The sequence below is a fragment of the Stenella coeruleoalba genome (assembly GCF_951394435.1).
Source record: "Stenella coeruleoalba genome assembly, chromosome: 4".
NCBI lineage: Eukaryota > Metazoa > Chordata > Mammalia > Artiodactyla > Delphinidae > Stenella > Stenella coeruleoalba.
The window spans coordinates 103585027-103603543 of NC_137149.1; the positions used below are offsets into that span (position 1 = coordinate 103585027).

The following is an 18517-nucleotide window of genomic DNA, read 5'->3' on the forward strand; positions in this document are numbered from 1 at the left end:
CAGCTGCGTCTAGTTTGAGCTGAGCTGATTAAGACTGGAGGGGACCACTGACCCTTCAACTAGGCATGCACTAGGGTACTATGAGTGCCCTTTTGAAGGTGGAGAGGCCTGTGTAGCCTGGTTACACCCGCCCAGAACCATGATGACTGCACCTTTTTCTAATCACCTTTCCCCACACTCCTCACACCTCAGATGCCCTGCTGCTTTCTCCTATAAATCCATTGAGCACCTTGCCTTCAGGAGGCAGATTTGAGATTTGTTCTCCCTCTCCTCACTTGGCTGCCTTGTCAATAAACCCTCTCTTTGCTGTAAACCTCAGTGTCTTGGCATTTTGGCTGCTATGCTAGGGCAAAAGGAACCTAGTTTGGGAACAAATATGGCAAGCCAGCCAGGAGGTAAGTCCAGATGGACCTTTTGGCTGTGGTTGGTTGGCCCCTCGCAGTATTGAGAGCCTGTGGGTGAGTCCAAGCAGCTCCCTTGCCCGTTTTTTCCAGGGACCATCCTCTGGGTTTCCCTGGTGAGGTGCTGCTGACCTTCAGTGCTTAGTTTTGCAGCAAGGAGACAGTTTTGGGGATTTGGGGTTGGAAGACGTCTTTGGGTGAGTAACCTTGTTAAAGAAATGCACCTGTGCCTAGATTGTTGGGCAATTCTGACCTCCAGACCTGGGTTAAAGGCCCAGGGCTCTGGTTTTTGGTTTTGTTTTGGTCTTGTTTTGTCAATGTCCACCCATGGCTGATTGTCTTAAGTGGCTAAGGATTGGCAATTGGGGATTCAAATTCTTGGTGACTGTAGCGAGGACCCTTGGAAAAATTTCACTGCTGTGACCACCTGGAAGCAAAGCCTCTTCAAAAGGGGAAACATTAACTCAGTTCCCCCTTGCAGCCCTCTAGGCAACATTCTCCAAAACTGGGAGACTTTCAGTTATAAATTCATAGAAAAGGTTTTTTGTTTTTATGGGGGTTTTTTTGGTGACACTGCATGGCTACAATATCTTCAAGACCCTGGAACAAAACGGTCTGAGTGGATCCTTGAATTACGATTTTGCAACTAGATTTTGTAAATGGGAAGAAAAATAAGGTGAAATAATTTATGTATGGTCTTTTATGTTATTGTATCAGAATATTGATATGTTATTGTAAGATTATGGTCCAACAGGAAGGGAAGGCAAAGAAACCTGTTTTGCTTGATTCTAATGAAAAGGAAGATGACTTGCTATTAATTCAGACGAACGCCGCCTCGACTGCTCCTCCCCCACCCTTATATGATGGTGCTGCTGTTCTTTCATCGCCAGCGCCTGAGTCAGACTCAGGTTCATCCCCACCCCTACCTCCCCACCCCCGTTAGATCCAGAAATAGGAATGGTCTTCCCCTCTCATACTGCGTACAGATCAGGGTACTCAGTTTGGCCAGGGAGCTACCCAAGCTCAGGTGGGGCAATATCTGTTAAGGTAAGTCCCGGTTGTGGGTGTGAATGCTGAGACCGGGCAGCCAATGGGACTGATCTGGGTCCACTCCCCCTTTTCAGCTTTAGATGTATTTAATCAGAAGAGTAGGCCAACTTTAGAGAGATGACCCAAAGGGAATGGAAAATCTTTTTTCATCGATGTTTGCAACTCACAGCCCAACCTGGGCAGATGTTCAAAATGTGTTAAATACCTTCCTCATTTCAGAAGAACTGGACAACTAGAATGGTGCTGGATAAAGCTAGGGAGGAGGCATATTGGCTTCATACTGAAACCCCTGGCAACCGGGTACGGGCTGCAGCATGTGTATCTGTACCAACAGTGGATCCTAATTGGGATGTGAATGCTGGGGATAGGCCAAAACTTGAACGTTACTGAGATTTCATTCTTCATTGCGAAGAGGGGTACCAAAACAACTTTTATTGGCCAGAGCACCCCCAATATACAGAAGAAACTGCAGAAGGTGGAAGGGGCTTTAGGGATGCCCATGTCTCAGCTTGTTGAAATTGCCTTTTTTTTAATGGCAGAGACCAGGTTCGGGAGAAAAGGGAACAACAGAGACGGAAACGACAGTCCATTCTGCTGGCGGCTGCCTTAACACAGGCAAGAGCTGGATCAATTCAAGGACCCACACAAGGGACTCAGCGAAAGTTAGGCGGCCCCAAGCTTCCACTCGAATGGAGCGCCCCATAGTGGAACCCCTCCAGTGACACTGGAAAAGAGTGTCCCATCCTAAATAAGACTCTTGAAGAAGGTAAATAACAAGTGGCACACCAGATGCCCGAACTGAGAATGAGTGACCAAGAATGATGGGGCCCAGGGTTTCCTTTAAATCCTCTTAAAATCCATCAATATCTCTCCTACAGAGTCCCCAGTGATGATGAGGGTGGGAAATCAACTTTCAGGTTTTCTGACCAATTTGGGGCCACTCCCTTGGTTTTTAAATACCCAGCTTTCTAAACTTGCTTCTGAGATTGTGTTTTAGTAACTGGGGTGTCTGGAGAAATCTTGAAAAAGTCTTTTCTCCTGCTGCTAGACTGCCAGATGGGGAAAACCCATCTGAAGTATAGCTTTCTATACATGCCTGAATACTCCATTCTCCTTCTGGGATGAGATTTACCAACTAAATTTACTGCCAAGGTTACCTTTGCACCTGGACGAATGGGTATTAAAGTATCACCAGAACAGGCTTGCGCACTGCAGGCTTTATTGCTCTGACCTTAAAGAGGACAGCTAGCAACGATTCTGGATGAGACACTGCAGGAAGTGAGTCTGCAGAGTGAGGTATGGGCAGATGGGAGGCCAGGGAGCGCAACGATGGCTAAGCCTAGACAGGTTAGACTTCACTCTGGGGCAAAAATTCCAAACTTAAAGCAGTAATCATTAAAGGAGCAGGCAAAGTGTGGAATGCAACCCCTGTTACTGGCCCTCCTTGAACATGCTTTAATACGCCCATGCCGTCACCTTATAATACTCCAATTTTATTGGTCCAGAAACCAGGCACAGATGAATATCGGGTTGTGCACAACTTGAGCAATTAATCAAATCGTAGAAGATATTCATCCAGTAGTCCCTAACCCATATATTCTGCTCACTACTTTGTCCAGAGATTTTTGTTGGTTTACTGCATTAGAGTTGAAGGAGTCCGTTTTTTCTGTATACCCATGAGTTTTGAATCCCAAGAGTTGTTAGCTTTTGAATAGTAAGATCTAGATACAAAAGTTAACAGTACCATTGGATAGTACTTCTTCAGGGATTTAAAAATTCCCCCAGAAGGGACTTCCCTGGCGGTCCAGTGGTTAAGACTCCATGCTTCCACTGCAGGGGGCGCGGGTTTGGTCCCTGGTCGGGGAACTAAGATCCTGCATGACGTGCAGCATGGCCAAAAAAAAAAAAAAAAAATTCCCCCACAATATTTGGAGAAATCCTGGCAAAAGATCTGAGGGACCCTCAACTAACTGAGGGAGCCTTGATGCACTATGGGGATAACATTCTGATTGCTAGTAAGACAAAGGACACCTCAGACCAGAATACAGTTTTGACTTTGAATTTTTGGTTGAATGAGGCTATAATGTGTCCAAGAAAAAGGCACACATTTTCTGCCCTCTGTCAAATATTTGGGTTTTGAACTCTCACAAGTGCAGAGAGACTTGCCCCCTGACAGAGGAAGCTCTAGTCAGGGTTGCCGTTCCCACTGCCGAGAGACAACTGCAGGGATTCCCAGGAATGGCTGGGTTCTGCCTCATTTGGATCCCCAACTTTGGACTCATTGCAAAACCCCTTTAGGAAGGTCTTAAAGGAGGAGACAGTGGATCTCAAGACTGGACTAGGGAAATGCCGTAAGGCATTCCAGGTTATCAAAGAAAAACTGCTAACGGCCCTGGCTTTAGGTCTTCCAGATAACATCAGAAAGCCCTCTGACTTATTTGTTCATGAGAGACAAGGAATCAGCCTTGGAATCCTGACTCGGAAACTGGGCAGCATAAGGAGGCCTGTTGCATATTTCTCAAAGCAGTTAGATACAGTTACTAAGGGATGGCCACTTTGTCTTTGGGCTATAGCAGCTACCTGTGACCTTTTACGAGAAGCAGAGAAATTTACACTAAAACAACCTACCACTGTGCATACCCGTCACTGGGCACTTCTCCTCCTAGAACAGAAGGGAGGATATTGGTTAACTTCAGGAAGATGAGGAAAATATCAGGCTATATTACTGGATAATCCTAATGTTACTCTGAAAGCAGTCTCCACCTTGAATCCTGCCACTTTGTTCCCAACTAATATTGAAGAGCCTATTCAGATAATTGCACAGGGCTATTCCAGCCATCTAGACCTGATGGACCAACCACTGGAGGACCCACTCCTTGAGATGTTCACGGATGGAAGCAGCTTTATGGACCAGGAACAATGCAAAGCTGGGTGTGCAGTGGTAAGTCATCCCAAAGACACTGGAAGCAGAAGCCCTTCCCCCACGTACCTCCTCACAAAAGGTGGAACTTATAGCCCTGATGAGAGCCCCCCCCCATACAGGTAAAGATAAGAGAGTAACTATTTTCACTGATTCTAAAATATACTTTCTTGGTGGTCCATGCTGGGGCCATTTGGAGAGAGAGAGGATGTGAACTGCAGGGAAGAAGGAAATTGGTATAAATAGACTTTTATACCAAAGAAATTTTAACCTTATTAGAAGCTGTCATGGAGCCAAAAGAATGAATGTCCACTGTCGAGGACATCAGAAATCAGATTGTCTGACTGCTCAAGGGAATAATCTAGCAGATCAAGCAGCAAAGCTAGCAGCCAGGACTAAAACACCCTAGATCCCCAATGTTGGCCCTGATCCCCTGATGTGGATCTGACAAGATGCTATCCAAAGTATTTTCCTGAAGACTTAAGGCCAATGAATGGGGATCTGATTGGAGTCCTGGCCATTCTCAGGATCCTGACTCTAGGAAGGGTGGGTTTATAACAGACGTAGCGAGATCCTTGTACCTGAATGCCTTATGGGAGATGTAATACGTTATACACACCAGAGTACCCACTGTGGGAGAGATGCCACCCTCTAGTGGATTTAGAAATTCCTTACAGGACCAAACATGCAAAGGACAATTCAAAAGGTGATACAGAAATGCATGGCATGTGCTAAAAATAATCCTAAAACTGGGCCACTGCCATTAATCAAAGGAGTTCGGACTCCAGGTACTGGACTGGGAGAAGATCTTCACTGTGATGCCAAGAGCCACTGGAAACCTTAGGTGCTTATTAGTATTTGTGGACACTTTCACTGGCTGGGTAGAAGCATTTCCTTGCTGGTCTGAAAAAGCCTGAGGTTGTGAAAGCTCTCCTAAAAGAAATAATTCCTAGGTTTGGGTTACCTGTGTTCATTCAGAGTAACAATGGAGGGGCCTTTATAGCAAGAATAACTCAAAAAGTATCTAGAGTCTTAAACCTTTGTTGGAAAGTACATGCTTCTTGGCGACCCCAATCTACTTGCAAACCGGAAAAGCGGAATCATACTCTTTTGTGATGAGGAATGATGAGGAAAAGAGGAATCATGTAACTAAACTTTGTCAGATTAATTTAACCTGGGATAAAGCCTCACCAGTTGCCCTGCTTTGAGTGAAGGTAGACCCTACAAGCAGGCTCCAGTTGAGCCAACTATGAAATGTTGTCTGAGAGACCCTGCCATTGTTCCAGAAATGGTTTGAGATCCAGAAGGAATTCAAATTAAGGAACGTAGATAATGTCAGGTGTGTAGAATCATTGGCAGCTACTCTAACTGCTCTATATGAGTTTGCTTCTAGCAGGTTAATGTTTCCTGCAGATGTTCACCTGTGCCACTTTTGTCCTGGAGACGGGGTCCTGCTGAAATCTTGGAAGAATAAACATCCAGGAGGCCATCTCCATCCTTGCTGGACTGGACCTTATGAGGTGCTACTCATGACCCATTCCCTGGTGAAGTTGAAGGGATTAAGCCAGGGATCCGTCACCCTCAAGTTAAGCTGGTCCCACAGAGATCAATGGAGCCACCGTATCCTGCCTACAGGAATGTATTGACACTACATTCTGACCAAAGGGATGAGAGCAGAAGAGATGTATGCAACGTCTTCATTATGTCTTTAAAGGGTAGGAGATTCATTCTTCTACTGTATTGCCTGGAACACAGATGTGGTGGCAAGCTGTGCAGATGAGGGCGCGGGGATGACACGCTAAGGATGGCAGGGAACAAGACCTAAGAAGCCTTGGTCCCTGGACAATCTAGTAAACAAAGGTGCCACACCGGCCAAGAAGTGCATGTTCCCAGATGCAAACCCAGGTTTCATAAATGAAACACTCTTTCATTTATGTCTCATAAAATACTTTTATACCGATTAGCGTTGCCCAAAGTAGACTGGCTTGTGTGTAATGACTTCTCTGTCTTTGGAACTGCTCAGGCTACTGTTGTCAAGGATGTCATAGCTGGGATTCCTGTGTGGAGGGGCAGTGGAGGAGAGAGGCTATAGGAAGATACCATTCAAGTGTAAGAGTCTACGATTAAAAGGAAACAGAACCTTTGCTTTTTTTTTGGCCACACCGTGCAGCTTGCGGGATCTCAGTTCCCAGACCAGGGATTGAACCCGGGCCATAGCAGTGAAAGCACCGAATCCTAACCACTAGACCACTAGGGAACTGCCTAGAATCTTTGCTTTCTAGTTTTCCACTTCCAAAATGAAACAGAAAATCGAGACCTATTCATATGGCAGTATAATGTACTGTGTCTTTCATCCTCCCCCTCCCCCTGCTGGTTACTGTAAGTTCCTTTAAGGCAAGTACCATCTCTGGTTATTTTTGTATTTCTGCTAGCACTTCCCTTGCATAGAGTAAGCAATTAAAACATGGTTGTTGAGTTGAACTGCAATTGATCTTCATCTTTGTATCTGCCAATAGCATCCTCCCTGCACGTAGTAGGCCCTCAATATACCTTTGAGTTTAACTGAAGATGATCTGAAGTATTTAGGAAATGGAGGCACATCAGGTGCAGTGATGGAGGGGCAGTGATTAGAATTACCTAGATCAGGAATGGCAAACATGGCACTAGCTGCCACGCCCTACCGTCACGTCCACGGCAAACATTAACCGATCACAGCACGCTTGCACCAGCTGTGGACTCCCAATCCTCCGTTCAGAGATTGAATGGCTTTCTTAGTCAACTGGAGTCAGCATGGAGTCAAGATGACGTTTGTTTTATGTTGGCAGTGACACCTGGCATTATAGTGAAATCTGCATTATTTTAGCATTCACTCAGTACCTTGTGCCTGTCTAGTTTAGCCAAGAACTCCAAGTCAGTCATGTCTGACACTCCACCATGAAGAATCAGGACTTTCTCATCAACCAGCGTGGCCAGCGGAAGCCAGCAGAACACATCTTGCAGTAGTTTTAGTATTTTCTTGCCGTGTGTCTAAAAAAATGACATTAATATGATATTAAGTTTCAGATAATTTACTCAACTTACCTGAACTAAGAGAAGCTTTTGCTTTTAAAGGCAGCGTACCTTATATTTATGCATCACTTCCTTTGTGAAACCATATCTAGAGTTAGAAGCAGAAACAGATTTTAGATTTAGTGGTATTAGTTATAGCATGCTTGCAGTTTTATAAAAATGCATACTCTAGATGCATCTACTTAAATATACGGAAAAGACACTGAGAAGTAATTGCCAAAATGTTTAAAATCATACCATTATCTGTGGGTAGAGATGTGGGATATTTTCATTTTCTTTTGCTTATCTACATTTTCTACTTTTTCTATAGTGAACCCTTATTGTTTATATGACAAAGTGTGTGGCTATGTGAAAACAAATGTAATGGTTTTATCAGAAAAGTAGGATATTGTATACATTTTTTAAAAATCTTTTAAAATGGTATATGTTGTGTATTCCACTTTATAAGATTGGAAGACTCCTTTAAAAAGGCATCTAACAAATAAGAAGCTCTGGCAAAATAACTTTACAATCACAACAAGTAAGGATCAAATCCCCAGTCATGTTTTGCTTCGTACCGTAAGTTCACCATATGGTCCTCATGGTTTCCTCGGTTGAGATGGAACTCTTTTGGGTAAACCAACATGAAGGCAAAAAGAACCATCAGGATCTCTACTGAATCCTTCCCTCGATCCACAAAGTCGCCGTTGAACACATAGGCCCGCTCTGGTGACGGGAGGCCGTTCTTCCCAATAAGGAGGGAAGTCCGAGAAGAGGCAGTGGAAGGAAGGGAATAGGAAATTGGGTCAAGCCAATGTGCATCTGACAGTCATGTCAGGCCTGAAAGCCAATTCTGTGCTGTCTGGCTCTCTTCCAAACATGAAATGTCAGTAAAAGATGGGAATATTGGAAATATTTTGTATTAGTCTCGTATTTCCTTTCTAGCCAGGCTGAGGTTATGACATGCTCATTGAAATAAACGCATTATCCAAAGCCACACTGTTGCCAGGTGGTCTGTGCAAAGGGCACTGAACTTGTAATTCCAAGCCCCGTTTTAAGTTATGGCCACTCTGTCCTTAACGAGCAATAATAACAACAGCTGCCACAGATTTCTCAGGATTTAACAAGACAATACATCAGAAACTTCTTTGTGTTAATTACATTAATAGAATATTTGTATAGCTTGTTATATGCTCTGTATTTGATAACTAAAAATAGATATGAAAATAGCTTTTGGTTGCTTTGATAATAAACAATTTCTCTATTTAGTAATTGATTTTCTTTTTTCCAAATAATGATTCCTTCTCTTTATTAACCTTAGATTTTGTATTTTTTAAACAGTTTACAAAAATACACTAGGATATAATGCAGTGATGACTTTTACATTACACATTTGCTACATAGTAGCAAATATTTTTCTAAAATATTTTAAAATCCAAGTAATAACTTAAGCATTTCTTTAATGGAGACTGTACTTGAACTTCTAAATTAAACCTCAGAGCAAGACAGGAACATAATTTGAGCGTTCATACCTTATAAAATATAAAGATTAAGTCATCCAACTGGCCGTGTAAATCTCCTAATAAAGACAGAAAAAGGTCAGTTTTGATTGGTCTTCACCATTGTTTCTAATTTTTTATTATAAAAAGGAAAACACCCAGTGTATACCTACAACTAATACAGTATTATGTCAGTTATATCTCAATTTAAATAAAAGGAAAATACCCAGGAACGCCTGACAAACTTATGCTTACTCATTTTTCCATATATAAGATAGGGATAAATATTAACTTCCCTTGTTGCAGGGATAGTTAATATTGAAAGCAGAAAGCACGATATGTCTCCTGTGCGATTACCATGAACAGCAAATGACTTACGTTTTCACTGAAGCAAAAATGGGACAGAATAGTGCAGGGCTGAAAACCTGGATGAGAACTAGAGAGATTTTTGCCCCACCTAAAGCAAGAAGCTGCTACTCACGGGTCAGTGTTACAAGATTTTAAGAAGTTGGAAATCTGGATTTTAATATGAAATCCTCCAATTTTCAAACGTTGGAAGCTAATGTTAGAAATTTAAGAACATTCTGAGGCAGACGAGACATACTGCAGGCTGCCCGTTTACAATCCCTGGTGTATCACCGTCTCCCCTAAGTTCAAGTGCGGGGCATCAGTCTATAATGGTTATTAAAACATCACTGAAAACATAAGGAGATGGAGAAGATTGTCATCAATAGGATTTCTCTCTGGAAGCTGAATAAATGTGGATGGAAGGAATAATTTGCTAGGCATTTAGGCCTTTTCAAGTCCAGTAAGTAAGTAAACCGTCTTCTAACAAGGGAAGAATTTGGGGCCAAATCTGAATCTCTGGGAAAAAACAAAGCAGAGGCTGGGCCCCCTCACCCCACAGTTCTCCTTCACGGCACCACCCCTACCTTAAATAACTGAGGAGTAAATATGTAAGTGTAATCAGTGTGAAGGCGTGAACCCGGCCTGCCCGAGTGGCCATCGGGTCCCCTCCAGCCCTCCTGCCCCTCCCTGATCACAGGCAGAGTTTTCTGGTTAGTGAAAAGCCGTTTCTGACTGGCTCTTACCACATACTGTGATTTCCTCGCTGTAACAAGTGGAGACCCGGTTGATGTTTGGTAGTTGTACCAGATGTTTCCTGGCTTCATACAAAAGATTCAAGACATAGCGAGCGTGGAGCCTCTACTAGGAGGAAGAGGAGGGATGGGACAAGACAACACATACTTGTGAGGGAAGACGAGCCTCACCTTTACTGCTTAATGACCCCAAGACCACAAAAGTGACCCCAGTAAACTGCTCCTGGGACCCTCCCTATGCACAGATCCTTTCCTTCTCGCCCATCTGTGCCCTTGTTTGTGCTTTGCATCAATCCCCGAAATACTGAACTGATGTCCTCTTTCTTACCTACTCTGTGTAACCCCTGCTTGCCTTGAGCTTGGGAGAAACACAGGACTGTCTCAGCAAAGTATGACTAAATGCATGTATATCGATGGTATCGGTGATCCTGACATTACTGGGAAAATCATCCCAGCTCTTCCTGCAATGAATAATCTTCATATGAAAAAGGGGAAGGATTGGAATCTGTCGTAAGAGCCAGAATCTGACCACTTCTCACCAGTCCCACCTCTACCACCCGGGTTTCAAGCCACTATCATCTTTCACCTAGACTATTGCAGTAGCCTCTTGCCTGGCCTCCCTGCTTCAGCCCTTGCTCCCAGTACTCTATTCGGCAAACAGAATGATTATACTAAAGGGAAAGCTGGATTATATCATTTCTGCACTCATTGTCTCCCCCTCTCTTTCAGAATCAAAGTCCACCCTATTCACCTCTCTGTCTCCATCTTCTCATAGCAGTTCCCTGGTTCCCTCCTCTCCAGCCACAATGGCCTTCCTGATGTCCCCCGAGCAGTCCAGGCAAGGTCCTGCCTCAGGGCCTTTCCATTTGTTCCCTCTGCCTAGAACGCATTCCCCAGACGTCCACATAGCACCCTCTCTCCCCACCTTTGACCTTTGCTCAGAAATCACCTTTTCAGTGACACCTTCCCAGACCACCCTGTAAAATTGCTCTCTCTCCCACCTAGAACTTAGTTTATGCTTTGACATAGCTCTGTCACCTAATATATTAATATATAAATATTACTCATTTGTTATTTATTATCTGTCTCCCCACTAAAAATCTCAGCCCCATGAGGGCAGAGATTTGTGTCTGTCTTGTTCACTGTTCAGTGCCTAGAAGAGTAGCTGCACCTAGCAGCGCTCAGCAATCATCTGTGGGATGAATGAACATAGAGATTACATGATGGGGAGGAGGGATTTTCAATACATAAAAACTGGCTGCTAATCACAAGGTCCTGGCTAAGAAAAGGGCAAGCGGATCTCTCTGACGGATCCCTGACACAAACACCCTAAATCCAGGGCCATTCCTTCTGCACCGTGTCTGCTCTACTTCTACACATTCCGTGGAATTGGTGGTGACCCAGGTCCCCCGGGGGGAGCTTACTTGTTTCACTCTGAAAGCTTCCACCAGAGCAGTTGCATGGTTGGGAAGGAGCGGGAAGGAGAGGCGTGGCCCCGTGTAACTGTCTGGTACCTCGATGGATTCATAGTCCCTGCAATTCTCCATCTCGGAGTCCTGGGGGGATCTCTCTTCAGTGAACATGCGGTTCAGGAAGTCCCCTAGTCAGGACAGAAAGGGTGGGCCGGCTTATGATCAGACCTGCAGGCACGGGCAATGGAGAATTCATTCCCTGGACCATACTTGAAGTGGGTCCTGGCCAGTCTGGCTTCGGCTCCAACACAGGAGAGGAGAAAGTAAAGGGCAAAGTGATGACAAATTAGAATGGGCAGGAGAAAGGTTACGACGTTATTATGTCAATTCCATTCTACTTTTTTTTTTTTTTTTTTTTTTTGCGGTACGCGGGCCTCTCACTGTTGCGGCCTCTCCCGTTGAGGAGCACAGGCTCTGGACGTGCAGGCTCAGCGGCCATGGCTCACGGGCCCAGGCACTCCGCGGCATGTGGGATCTTCCCGGACCGGGGCACGAACCCACGTCCCCTGCATCGGCAGGCGGACTCTCAACCACTGAATGGAGGGAAGCCCTCCCTTCTACTTTTATTTTAAAAGATTGCCTTAGAAAGTACAGAAATTTACAGGCCTAGGTTGGTAAGCAGGAGGAAAGTGAAAACTGCGGTGGAAAAAAAGTTCACGGGCATTTCTGGTGTACTTAGTGAGTGTGGCAGATGCCTCAGACTTTCAGGCAATTCATTTCCAAATGCTGCCCCTGCATCTCTGCCTGAGGGCTTTGTCCCTTGATCTGCAGACAGCCCTGCATGGCAGGCCAGACCTGCATGAACAACCCTTCCCGTCCGCCCCTCCCAGCAGCCTTCTACCAATGACTCTCGGGCGTTGAGACTCCAGTTCCCTCTGCCTTCAGACGGGATACTTCCCAGGCTGCGTTTTGCACTATTTCCCAGGTACACTGCAGGTTTAGTAACCCACCCTTTTTTGCCTGCCTCCCCTTTCCTGAATCCCTTCCCCACTCCCTCCCCACCTCCCAGTGTTTCCTGTATTTACCAAATAAACTCCTTGCACCCAAACTTTTGTCTCCAGGTGTGCTTCTAGGAGAACCATTTATTTGTCAGCCTCCTCGCTCATTCCCTGGCTGTCACCAGATTCACATTTCCCCTCCCTGTGCATCCCACACCTCACCCCGATGTCTTTGACCCTGAGACAGGAGGACCGGCCATGTGGCCGTTCATACTCACTCTCGTTGTGATTGTTGGGGGTGAAGTGATCCACAAGGTAGCTGAAGAAATTGTGGAGCTGCAGAAAAACCCAAGAAGATGTGGCTTTAGAGATAGAAAGAGAACCCAGGAGTGGTCCAGATCGCTGCACCTTCTAGGCACCTGGGCCTTGCTGTGTGGGGCCTGGAAGGCAGAGCTGGAGGTGGCCCCATCCCACATCCCATCGCACCTTGACCTGGTCTTGCTGCCCAGCATACTCTATAGACTGGAAGATGCTCCAGGTGCAGTGCCGCCTCATCTCCAGGCGGGCCATGTAGCGCCGGTACCATCTCTGGATCAGGACCGCTGCCTTGAAGGCTGTGACACAGATGGAGAAGCAAGCCTGTGAGGTGGGACTCCCTGGGCCTGCGGGGGGAGTTGGGGGGGTGCCTCTCCCACTGTCACATGGGGACAAGATGGTAGGGAAAGCACTATATTTTGCCACCAGTAGGAAGGATTTGCCTCACTGCTGGCCGGGGTGCTTTTTCTCCATTCCTGCCCCCATCCCTCCTCCATTCTTACCTATTACTTATACTAAAATCACTGGAGGACTATTGGAATTCCCACTTTTTGATGAAAACATTTATATGTGTAGAGATGCAAAGGTTGGATTCTGAGAAAAGAGATGTAAACTGGGGAGGTTGCAAGGTTGCAGCATCCTTGAGGAGTAGGATGATGCAGGTACTACTCAGCCATAAAAAAAGAACGAAATTTTGCCATGCGCAGGAACACGGATGGACTTGGAGGGCCTTATGCTCAGTGAAGTGAGTCAGAGAAAGGCAGATACTGTATGATATCACTTATATGTGGAATCTAAAACATATCAATACAACAAACTAGTGAATATAACAAAAAAGAAGCAGACTCACAGATAGAGCAAACTAGTGGTTACCAAGTGGGGAAAGGGAAGGGGGGAGGGGCAATATAGAGGAAGGGGAGTAAGAGGTACAAACTATTATGTATCAAGTAAGCTACAGGGATATAGTGCACAACATGGGAAATATAGGCAATAGTTTATAATAACTGTAAATGGAAAGTAACCTTTAAAAATTGTGTTAAAAAAACATTCAAATGCAAAAAAAAAAAAAAAAAAAAAAGGATGGGATGATGCAGGGGTCAGAGGGTGGGGAGGACATTTTGATACTGCAACAACAGACAGGATGTCAGGAGTCTGGTTCTGGGCCTGGAACTGCCCTAACCAGCGATGTGGCCTCAGGCAAGTCAACTTTCTGGGCCTCAGTGTCCTCATCTGGAGAAAGAGATGAACTAGATGATAACTGGGGAGAAGAAACACACACACTACATACTATCATGTCAGGTGGTGGTCAGTGCTTGATATCCCCAAATTCCTTCTATCCCTGTGGCTTTGTGTCCCCATCACAATACACCCGGGACTGTGCTGACTATACAATCCGAAGGGAAGCCTTTGCTTCTCCTTTTGCCAGGACCTGTGCTGGGTGATCGTGTACTGCAGGATGGCATGAGTAGGTTGAATTCTTCCTATGAGCTCTAGAACCTGCAGTCAAGTACTGCTGCCAGAGAAGAGGAAAGCTGTCCGCGTGAGTAACTAGATTCTCCTTAAGCTCCTGGGCCTGAATGTGCCACCAGGGATGAATGGAGCCTTTGTGGATAAAGCTGGATTGCAAAGGAAACCCAGCAGGTTCACTCAGGTCAACCTTGTGAATAGTAGACAGATTGATTTAATACGCCTAGCTTGCATTAGAGAGCTAATGGCATTCCTACTGACGTCCCTAAGAGGAGATGAGATACAATAGTGAATGGGAAAAGAGAACTTGAGAGAAATTTAAGCAAAGCTGAATTTGGTTTTCTGTGAGGAAAAAACGTCATACACTAAGTATGTCCCAAAGGCACCCACAAAATGATAAGTGATGAGGATTGAATTCTGTAAATCCCCATTCACAGTAGTGAATGAAACGCCCAGAGTAAGCGGTACTCAGCTGAAGTAACAAGTCATGGGAAACACCCAGACATCTGCACCTCACCCTAGACCGACAGCATCAGAATCTCTACAGGGAACCCAGGAATCTGCAGGTTTAACAAGCTCCATGAATGATCCTGACTTGTGCTGAAGGGTAGGCATCACTGAGGAATATCATGACCTTCAAGTTTCCGTGAAAATGTTGTTGGCTAACACCTTGCCTCAAGCATTTTAAGGCGAGTGCTGCCAGCCAGACATACTAACCTCAGTACCTCTTTGGCTGCTCAGGGTAGGCAGACCAGGCAGTGCCTCTGCTTCTCCCTTTTATTCTCCCTCCCAATCCTCTGTCTAGGGCCTGGGTTCCATTGACATGGGTGCTGTGAGGCTGTAGCCTAGTTTAAGGACCTCTACCCCATCCTCCCTTCCCATCAGTGCAATACTACATGCTTGGGCTCCTCTCCCTCAGCCTTGTGCAGACTAAATCCTATGGCAAAAGTTACAAATACACCTGGCTGTTAAAATTCCACCACTAAGGACAAGGCAACCATGTGGGGAGACAGAGGCCAAGGTGAAGAGCCGTCCTGGAAGCAGAACCTCCAGCCCCAGCTGCCCTGAGGATCACAGACAAGCCATCTAGCTGGGCCCTTTGCAAATTCCTGACCCACAAAATCATGAGCGGAATAAAATCATTGTCTTAAGCCACTCAGTTTTGGGGTCGTTTGTTACGCAGCACCAGATAATTGGAATGGGAATTGTATAAATGTTTTATAAAATTATAAAGCAAAGTTAAATCAAAATTAAAAAAAATATCAATCTCTGAAAAGCAAAAGTCAAACAAGTGAATCTAATCTTGTACAAGTTAGTGGCATAACCACACAGAAAGGAGTTCTTTCAAATGATTTGAAAATTCAGTAAGTTGTATATGCCTAGTGGATGTACTCAAAGGACAAAAAGAACTACAAAGAAATCTTAAAGAGTTTTCAGTAATCATATCGTTATAATAGTATTGTTATTATTTTTCAGAAACTTTTTTATATACTATAGGACAAAGTAAATAATACCACATCAGTATCATTAGGGAAAAAAGGGTTTTTAAAGAGAAAGGAGATATAGATATAATATCATATCAAAGTTAAGTAAAAATACTGTGATCCTAAATATAAACTGGTCATTAAAATAATACATATTTTCTGGATCTGGTCACTGAAAAGGTGCAGAAAATAATGACCAACCTGGTAGCGAACACCCCAAGCTCGGGAGAAATAGCTATTTCTGGTCTGGAGCCAAAAATATGCAAGATGAGCCTGGGACCTATTGCCAAACTAGAAAGGAAGCCATGAGCTTATAAAGTTGCTTAGGCTTATATAAACAAGGTGCTGTCACTATTTCCCTTGCTTCTTCCTTCATCTCTGGTTGCCTCTCCTCGGCCTCTTTCGTTGGCTCATCCTCTTCGACTGATGCTTAATAAGTACTGGAGTCCCTCATGGCTCTGTCCTAGGCCCTGGTCTCCGACCTGACTTTACTGTCACTCTAGGCTACTTCAGTGACCCCCATGGCTTCAACAATCACCCGTACTCTGATGCCTTCCAAATGCATGTATCTCCACCAACGTTTCCAAAATCCAGATCTGAATATGCAACTGCCTACTCAGCACATCCACCTGCATGTTGCATGGGCATCTCAAACCCAGCGTGTATAAACTCAGCACCTTCCTTCTACTCGAGCTTGGTTCTTCTCCATTATCTTTATGTCAGAAATTGGCATTATCATCTGCCCATGTTTGCTAGCTAGAAACCTGGAGGTCATTCTTGATCCATCCTTTTCCCCAACCCCACACATGTAATCAGGTGGATCCTATCAATTCCACCTCCTGAATATTGTTGGAATTCACCCTCTTCTCTCCATCTCTACTGCCACCAACTCTGGACCAAGGCATTTTCATCTCCTGCTTAGATGACTTTAGTAGCTTCTAAATTGTTCTTCCAGGCTTCCCTGGTGGCCCAGTAGTTAAGAATCCACCTGCCAATGTAGGGGACACGGGTTCGAGCCCTGGTCCGAGAAGATCCCACATGCCATGGAGCAGCTAAGCCTGTGTGCCACAAGTACTGAGCCTGCGCTCGAGAGCCCATGCGCCACAACTCCTGAGCCCACGTGCTGCAACTACTGAAGCCTGCGCGCCTAGAGCCCGTGCTCCGCAACAAGAGAAGCCACCGCAATGAGAAGCCCGCGCACCACAACGAAGAGTAGCCCCCGCTCGCCACAACTAGAGAAAGCCCGCGTGCAGCAACGAAGATCCAACGCAGCCAAAATAAATTAAATAAATTTATTTTTAAAAAATAATAAATAAATAAATCTTCTTCCTTCTACTCTTACCACCACCATCCAGCCTGTCTCAATCCCTTCTTCATGGAAGCCAGAAGGGTCTTTTATGTATGTAAATCTTATTCTAGAACTCCCTGTTTTGAATTCTTCAGTGGTTCTTCTTGTCTTTAGGATAAAGTTTAAAATCCTACAAGCTCCTGAGTGACGTGGGCTCTGCACACCTCAGCAGCCTCATGCCATGTCACCCTCCATCTTGTTCACTTCAGACCACTCAGTTCCTTGAATATGTCTCTCTCCTTGCTACTTCACGACCTTTGTACCCTCTACCTAGAACGCTCTTTCATCCCCTTTTTGCCCAATCTTATTTCATTCAGTTGTAAGGTGTAGTTTGGGATAAACCCCAATGGACAACACTGACTCCTTGAGTAAATTTTAATTCTATTAAATATAGTTCATCAAGTCCTAAGACATTCAGCTGAGCATCCTAGTGGTCATGTTACAAGGAGGAGAAGCCGATTTTCAAGAGTTAGCATGAGGAGAAATGTAACGATTTCCCGCCCACCCTGAGAAGCCCCTCCCTGTGCAATGTAGGCTTCGGGGTACCCACAGTTAGTCTGAAGGTGGGAAGCGCATACCTTTCTCTGCATTCTGGAAAGCAAAATGATGTTGGGTTGAGGTGCCGCTTCCCATAGCGTAAGTGTAATGTTTCTGCAGGACGCAGATAGCAGGTCCAAGGGAGAGTGAATTGTTTGTTGACAAAAGGAAGAAGGAACCTGCAATAGGGAGATTTGGGCAGAATATTAGTTCAGGTAGACCAAATTATCTATGAACCTTGTCTCCTACATCATAAAAAAAATGTGAGGCTATCATGTGATAGCACCCTCCCCCCACCTCCCCAGCCTCCGTGCATGAGATATTCCTCCTCTATGTTTCCTTCATGTGTCATCTCATCTCTCCCCTATGTTTTCAACCTTCCTACTAGATATTCTTCAGACTAAAAACATACTGAAGTCTCTTCTCAGAGCATTTCATCATCATCATCATCCTTTGACCTCCTATATCCCTCAAGCTATAACCCAACTTCTCTTTTCTTCTCATCCAGATTTCTCTGGAGCAGACCACTTATTTTCTCCTTAATTCCTCTTAACACCATGTTTTTCATCCTCACTATTGACCAAACCTTTTCATGCTGATGTCTCCAATGCCTTCACCTTTTCAGCCTTGACCTTGTCAGAACAGCAAGGCCATCATGTCATAAGCCATGCCTTGATTTAAATTCTACCCCTTGGCTTTCCATGATGCCATGCTCCTACCTCTTGTTGACACAACATTAATCAGTCAATCTAAGAAAGAGTTGGAAAATTTTATTTGAGCCAAATTTGAGGATTTATAACCCAGGAAGAGCGTCTCAGAAAGCTCTGAGAACTGTTCTGCTGGTTAGAAATCAAGGCACGGTTATATAAGTTTCTTCTGAGACAGAGAGCTCTACAGCAAATGATGTATTACAGTTTACACAGTCCAGATCTGCAAGT

General features: G+C 44.8%; 1 protein-coding gene across 1 annotated transcript in view; it reads right to left on the reverse strand.

Moving 5' to 3' along the window:
- PPEF2 (protein phosphatase with EF-hand domain 2) overlaps positions 1-17711 on the reverse strand; it is a gene marked incomplete at its 3' end in the record, with an annotated part of 48357 nt that extends 30646 nt beyond the window's left edge. Inside the window, 9 exon segments of the mRNA XM_079919827.1 lie at positions 7249-7398; positions 7492-7528; positions 7998-8164; positions 8952-8998; positions 10010-10124; positions 11443-11618; positions 12707-12764; positions 12915-13042; positions 17621-17711. Coding sequence (XP_079775953.1) covers positions 7249-7398; positions 7492-7528; positions 7998-8164; positions 8952-8998; positions 10010-10124; positions 11443-11618; positions 12707-12764; positions 12915-13042; positions 17621-17675 — 933 coding nt within the window. The 5' untranslated portion in view covers positions 17676-17711.
- Positions 17712-18517: the final 806 nt, after the last annotated feature.